The 6,962-nt window shown below is 45.8% G+C and overlaps 1 protein-coding gene across 1 annotated transcript in view; it reads right to left on the minus strand.

The window, feature by feature from the left end:
* The window catches only part of LOC106812950 (midasin-like), a gene marked incomplete in the record, with an annotated part of 69,029 nt that overhangs the window by 40,775 nt on the left and 21,292 nt on the right, over window positions 1-6,962 (minus strand). Inside the window, 10 exon segments of the mRNA XM_014816967.1 lie at window positions 108-369; window positions 729-833; window positions 1,151-1,287; window positions 3,460-3,572; window positions 3,795-3,879; window positions 4,250-4,364; window positions 4,689-4,901; window positions 5,490-5,602; window positions 5,802-5,979; window positions 6,109-6,284. Coding sequence (XP_014672453.1) covers window positions 108-369; window positions 729-833; window positions 1,151-1,287; window positions 3,460-3,572; window positions 3,795-3,879; window positions 4,250-4,364; window positions 4,689-4,901; window positions 5,490-5,602; window positions 5,802-5,979; window positions 6,109-6,284 — 1,497 coding nt within the window.

Raw genomic sequence — 6,962 nt, forward strand, 5'->3', positions numbered from 1 at the left:
GGAGAGAGAGAAGGTGAGAGAGAGAGGTGAGAGAGAATGCCTGCAGAGAGATGGGAGAGAGAGAAGGTGAGAGAGAGAAGGTAAGACAGAACACCTAAACTACCTACCTCATACAGGGACCGCGGCACGCTCTGGTACATGTTGCGCGAGGCGAGCTGCAGCGCGCGACACAGCGTGCGCAGACTGTAGTGCGGCCGATGGCCCGTGCCGTCCGCTAGGTGGCGCTGTGCGTCGTCGCGCGCGCGCAGGTAGAAGGTGACGATGCCGTCGAGCTGAGCGGCGGTGAGCGACAGCCCGCGCAGGTAGCTGTCAGCCATGACCTTGAGGTCGGACGACTCCGTAAGCTCATCGACAAACAACTCGGTAAACCTGACGACGATGCGGAGAAAGATGAGCGGACCTGACAATTATTATTATTATTAAATTATTTATTACGTGTCAAATATACAAATACATGTACTAAAGACAATCTTTAATTATTATTATTCTTAATAAACTAATAATTATCATTATTAATATTAATAATTATAAATAATTAAATACTAAATAATAATTATTATTAAATTAATAATTATCATTATTATTAAATCTTTAAGGCACGTAATTCAAATACAAATACATGCTAAAGACACTCTTTCTCGTGGAGAAAAAATCGATGGTGGGTGCGATAGAACAATGACGCGGGGAAAGCCGGGCAGGGGGATGAACAGGCGGGGCGGCGATAGTACCTATTTCGTACACCAGGTGGCAGGTCCTTCTTGCCGACGTCTGTTGCTGGGTTCATGCAGGCGAACAGGCGGAAATCGGGATGTCGCACGACAGGCTCCGTGTCTCTGGGACGTGGGAAGATAACGACGGTCCATTAATTGATTAAAAATAATCATTCGGTCATTTTTAATGAGGTATACACATTGCCAGTAAACACCGCTGTTCTATCCGGGGCTCCTAAGGTTAAATCTATAGACAGATGAGAAATTATCCTAGGAAGTATAACATCCGCAAGTGTAATATAATATATATATCAGTATATGTATATATATGCATAAATCCAATGGTAAATATATATCTTTGCTTCAGCAATAGCTTTACCCTGACACATCAATATTACCCTAGCTCCAGCTCTAGCTCTACCCTGACACGTCAATCTTACCCTCGCTCCAGCAGCAGCACTGAGCCTGTGGTGCTCTCCAACAGACCACTAAGGCACTCCAAAGTTTCCGCTGTCGCCAAGTTCAACTCATCCAGGAGGATCCAGTCGCCGTTCCTGATGGCGGTCACCAGCGCCCCCTGTAGGAACATGAACACAACATTTACACGACGTGCGATTTCGAGAATCAATCAGCATTCTCACTAAAATGCAATAACGCTTCCAATCAACATCAATGACTCGTGAAATAATTATATAGCAATTACTCGCACTTTGTTTGTATACATTTTTATGCTGCAACTGGGGTTAGACATTCTTGCTGTAGACAGTATGTTTTTACTCTTGTAAAGACTAAGTTGCTGCAGTGGTGGATGGACTTAGCTTCTGGGACCGTGGATGGACTTAGCTTCTTAGACCGTGGTTAGACTTAGCTTCGGGGGACCGTGGTTGGACTTAGCTTCTGGGACCGTGGTTAGACTTAGCTTCTGGAACCGTGGTTGGACTTAGCTTCGGGGACCATGGTTGGACTTAGCTTCTGCGGACCATGGATGGACTTAGCTTCAGGGGACCGTGGTTAGACTTAGCATCGGGGGACCGTGGTTGGACTTAGCTTCGGGGGACCGTGGATAGACTTAGCTTCTGGGACTGTGGTTAGACTTAGCTTCGGGGGACCGTGGTTGGACTTAGCTTCGGGGGACCGTGGTTGGACTTAGCTTCTGGGACCGTGGTTGGACTTAGCTTCTGGGACCATGGATGGACTTAGCTTCGGGGGACCGTGGAAGGACTTAGCTTCTGGGACCGTGGTTAGACTTAGCTTCTGGGACCATGGATGGACTTAGCTTCAGGGGACTGTGGATGGACTTAGCATCGGGGGACTGTGGTTGGACTTAGCTTCTTAGACCGTGGTTAGACTTAGCTTCGGGGGACCGTGGTTGGACTTAGCTTCTGGGACCGTGGATGGACTTAGCTTCTGGGGACCGTGGTTAGACTTAGCCTCGGGGACTGTGGTTGGACTTAGCATCGGGGGACCGTGGTTGGACTTAGCCTCGGGGACCGTGGTTGGACTTAGCATCGGGGGACCGTGGTTAGACTTAGCATCGGGGGACCGTGGTTGGACTTAGCTTCGGGGGACTGTGGATGGACTTAGCATCGGGGGACCGTGGTTAGACTTAGCCTCGGGGACAGTATTTTTTTCGTTTCTGGTATTGATTCTTGGGACTAGGGTGGGACAAGGGTCCCCAATGTTCCCACCCCCACTTCAGCCCGCAGATCCGCCAGGGGCAGCCTCTGCAAAATTATATCTAGTTACTCATTATTATACATGACTAGTTTAGTGGGTGGTTTTACTGCAACTGCAAGGCGGTGCATGCATGTGTAACAAATAGATGTTGATTTATATTTTATATTACCTGGGTTGGTAAGTTTGATAGTGACGGTACGTGAGTTTGCCGGGTCGTTGGGGGCGGGGGACTTGGGGGCGGAAGCTGGTGAGAGAGCCGTGCTGCTGGGAAATACGTATGTGTGCAAATAAAAAAATGTGTTGAAAATAATGTAAAAAATTAATCGTGAAAATAATGTAATTGAATTGAATTGAAAATTGATTTGTTGAGAATAATAATGTAAAAAACGTGTTGATGTGAAATTGTACGTAAGTACTACAATCTCACGCACGCGCTCGCACGCACTCGCGCACACACGCACGCAAGCGCATGGCACACACAAACACACACACACACACACACACGCACGGACGCACCGACACTCAAGCTGGCGCGCGCACAGCTCACACTTGGCTGCCTTACCTGTGCCCAACAGTTCAGTGTGGATGACCGGAAAAAAATAACCTGTTTTCGGCCTTGAGCATACAAAATTTGTGCCGTGTGTGTGCTGCGTGTGTCTGTGTGCACGTGTGTATTATATATACACATACAGCAAGCGCCCCCTGCTGTGCAGCGAGTTAGGGGCAATTTTTACAAGAGAGAAATTACAGTGTCTGTGAGTTTTGCATGAGTTGACGAGACATTAATTATTTCTAATAACACCGTAATCGTTCTAATTAGCATGCGGATCTGTTTTACATATTAGCATGCGGATCTGTTTTACATATTAGCATGCGGATCTGTTTTACATATTAGCATGCGGATCTGTTTAACTTAGCCTCGGGGACCGTGGTTGGACTTAGCATCAGGGGACCGTGGTTGGACTTAGCTTCGGGGGACTGTGGATGGACTTAGCATCGGGGGACCGTGGTTAGACTTAGCCTCGGGGACCGTGGATGGACTTAGCCTTGGGAACTGTGGTTGGAGACTCACCTCGATGAAGGAGAATGCGAGAGCGGTTGCGGACTGTCGGACCTGCTTCTTCATCCTGCCTATGTGCTGCCCCACCGCCTCCCACCGGCCCAGCGTCGGCGCGTCAGTACGATCTGCGCTCCATCAAAAAAGATGAATGGAAAGATGAAAAAACATGAAGAAAAATTTTCATCCAACCTTAAAAAAAGATGGTCAATTAACTTAAAGGTAACGCAGTCATTTGGCAGTTCATACGTTTTACTAGCACGATGACAATCTCTACTATGCAGTGTACCATACACGTACGCTACGTATACGCTGCTACCGACCGTAGTAAGGATATATTGCGGACATACCTGTCTTTAGTCTTTTTAAGGCTGTCTGTTGGCTATGGACCATCAGCCTGAATAGATCTTCCCATCGTCTCTTAGAGAAGCATTCCTATCAACCATACACCTCAGTCATTAGCACTTGAACACGTAACACAAACAACCGGTAAGGTGCCGTTCAATATGGTGATTATGTTCCATATGATTGCAAGGCACTAACACATATTATACCACATATTATTTAGGTAATATAAAGAAATGGTGGAGAGGCATTCTAGAAGCATGTTAAAAGAACAACGCAGATGATTTAATTAGTTGTAAACATCCTGATGACAAATAAGAGAGTACTATAGACAATAGAAGACATCTAGTGAAAACTCACGTCCAGTGTGAAACCACGATCACAACATATAGTGACTATTTCGCATCCATATTTACCCACATATATCAATAACATAAATTCCCGCTTGTGCGTTAATTACCTGTATGTGGTTGAGAAACTTGATGTTCTGTTTGCGTGAGAAGGTCTTGCAAAAGACGTTTTCAAACTCCTCCTTCAGTGGTAGCACCAGGTGGCGTAAGTCTACCGGTTTGAACCTGCCATCGGTTACACAAAACAAATACACATCGCACATATATCGCTACGAGAACATTATTAGAGATTGATCTACGTTTAGCCTTTATCATACCACACTATTACCTCATTTTGAGTGTGTTAGATATTTAACCAAGTTATTGCAGTCGACAATACGTACAGTCAAACTTGTACGTGGGGGTCACTCAAAGGAAACCCCCAAATTGTTCTTTATAGACGAGTGTACATTTACACGAATAACGTATATATACATATATATATATATATATATATATATATGAGTGTATGTGCATGCGTGGGCGCGTGCGTGCGTCATGGCTACCTACCCTCCCAGCAGGTCAGCGCTGTCCGACTGCTGGTTCATGTTGACGACCTTGAGCGCGTGACCCGTCTGCCACGCGAGGTACTGCACCGTCGCCGTCTTCCCGCTGCCCGTCTCGCCGACCAATAGCACGGGCTCCTGGTTGCCGACGGCGACCGCGATGCTCTCCAGCAGCGTCGATGCCAGACGCGTGAACGCAAAGTTCGGGATGGCCAGTCTGAGAGGGAAGGCGATCGGTTTTTCTTCTTTTCTTATTTCTAGCTCGTCTTTTTGTTCCCAAATGATCGTTTTTTAATAACTTAACGGCTTCCATCACAGACATATGGTTTATGTATAAAATAATATAGAAATTAAAAAACTTCAGAGGAATTATAGAGCCTTTGCCTTCTTCTTTTCCTTCCTCGTGAGCCTTACCTTGCTAGCTTCACAGTAATAAACTTCAGAGGAATTAGAAAAAGTTTTTGCATTTTTTTCCCTTCCTCGTGAGCCTTACTTTGCTAGTATCACAGTAATAAACTTCAGAGGAATTTTAAATTTACGCTTCTTTTTTTCCTTCCTCGTAAGCCTTACCTAGCTAGCGTCACAGTAATAAACTTCAGAGGAATTAGAGAGTTTTTGCATTTTTTCCCCTTCCTCGTGAGCCTTACTTTGCTAGTATCACAGTAATAAACTTCAGAGGAATTTTAAATTTAAGCTTCTTTTTTTCCTTCCTCGTAAGCCTTACCTAGCTAACGTCACAGTAATAAACTTCAGAGGAATTAGAGAGAGTTTTTGCCTTCTTTTTTTCCTTCCACGTGAGGCTTACCTTGCTAGTGTCACAGATTTCTCCGGCTTGCGCAGGAGTGCCACCCGTCCCACGTCAAAGGATGAAGACGTCACCTCCACGTTCGGCTTGTATTTCGTGCAGAAGAACTCGGCCTGCATGAAAAGCAATAATGACATATAGAATATATATATATATATATATATATATATATATATATATATGAAATATAATGATAAGAAATATGTTTAACTTATGATTAACGATTAATTAATGATGAATTAATTGACGCTTAATGATAAGCGTCCTTTACAGAGAGGTGGCCGCTAACGGAGATTCGATGAGCGCATGTACCTTGGATCGTAGGATGTTCAGTTTGCCCGCGATGGCCTCTGCCAGCTCCACTCTCCTCGCGACCTTGGGAATGGACATGCCGAAGCAGTCGAGAGCCTCCTGGAAGACCATGATGCCAGCGCCCTCTGACGACCTGTTGAAGTCCTTCGCCACTCGCGCGCACCACTTAAACAGATCCCTGTCAACAAACAATGCAAGCAACGTATCGTAAATTAATGCATAAACGAATATACTGTCATCATGTGTGTGTGCGCGCGCGTGTGCATGTGTGCGTGCGTGCGTGCGTGCGTGTGCGACCATCACTAACCTCGCGGACGTGAGCCTCCCCTCGCGTGCGATGTGCTTTCCCAGCTCACTGTCGTCCCCGCGGCCCGCGTCGTCCGCGCCAGCGTCGTGCTCGTGTCCGCCGGCCGACAGCATGAAGTAGATGTCCAGCAGGCGGTCAGCAACACTGGCTAGCGACGGAAACTTGGCGGTCACGACCTGCAGGGCGAGAGATCGTAAAGTCGGCGAGGAGTTTCAGACAGGGTTTGTGTTAGGGTTAGAGTTAGGGTAAAGGTTAGGGTTAGGGTTAGAGTTAGAGTTAGGGTAAGAGTTAGGGTTAGGGTTAGAGTTAGGGAAAGGGTTAGAGTTAGGCAAAATAATCTGGAGTTTCAGACAGGGTTAGTGTTAGGGTTAGAACTAAAGATAGGGTTAGAGTTAGGGAAGGGTTAGAGTTAGGGTAAGAGTTAGGGTTAGGGTTAGAGTTAGGGTAAGAGTTAGGGTTAGGGTTAGAGTTAGGGAAAGGGTTAGAGTTAGGCAAAATAATCTGGAGTTTCAGACAGGGTTAGTGTTAGGGTTAGGACTAAAGATAGGGTTAGAGTTAGGGTAAGGGTTAGAGTTAGGCAAAATAATCTGGAGTTTCAGACAGGGTTAGTGTTAGGGTTAGGACTAAAGATAGGGTTAGAGTTAGGGTAAGGGTTAGAGTTAGGCAAAATAATCTGGAGTTTCAGACAGGGTTAGTGTTAGGGTTAGGACTAAAGATAGGGTTAGAGTTAGGGTAAGGGTTAGAGTTAGGCAAAATAATCTGGAGTTTCAGACAGGGTTAGTGTTAGGGTTAGGACTAAAGATAGGGTTAGAGTTAGGGTAAGGGTTAGAGTTAGGCAAAATAATCTGGAGTTT

Source organism: Priapulus caudatus, unplaced genomic scaffold, assembly GCF_000485595.1.
Source record: "Priapulus caudatus unplaced genomic scaffold, Priapulus_caudatus-5.0.1 Scaffold705, whole genome shotgun sequence".
Classification (NCBI taxonomy): domain Eukaryota; kingdom Metazoa; phylum Priapulida; class Priapulimorpha; order Priapulimorphida; family Priapulidae; genus Priapulus; species Priapulus caudatus.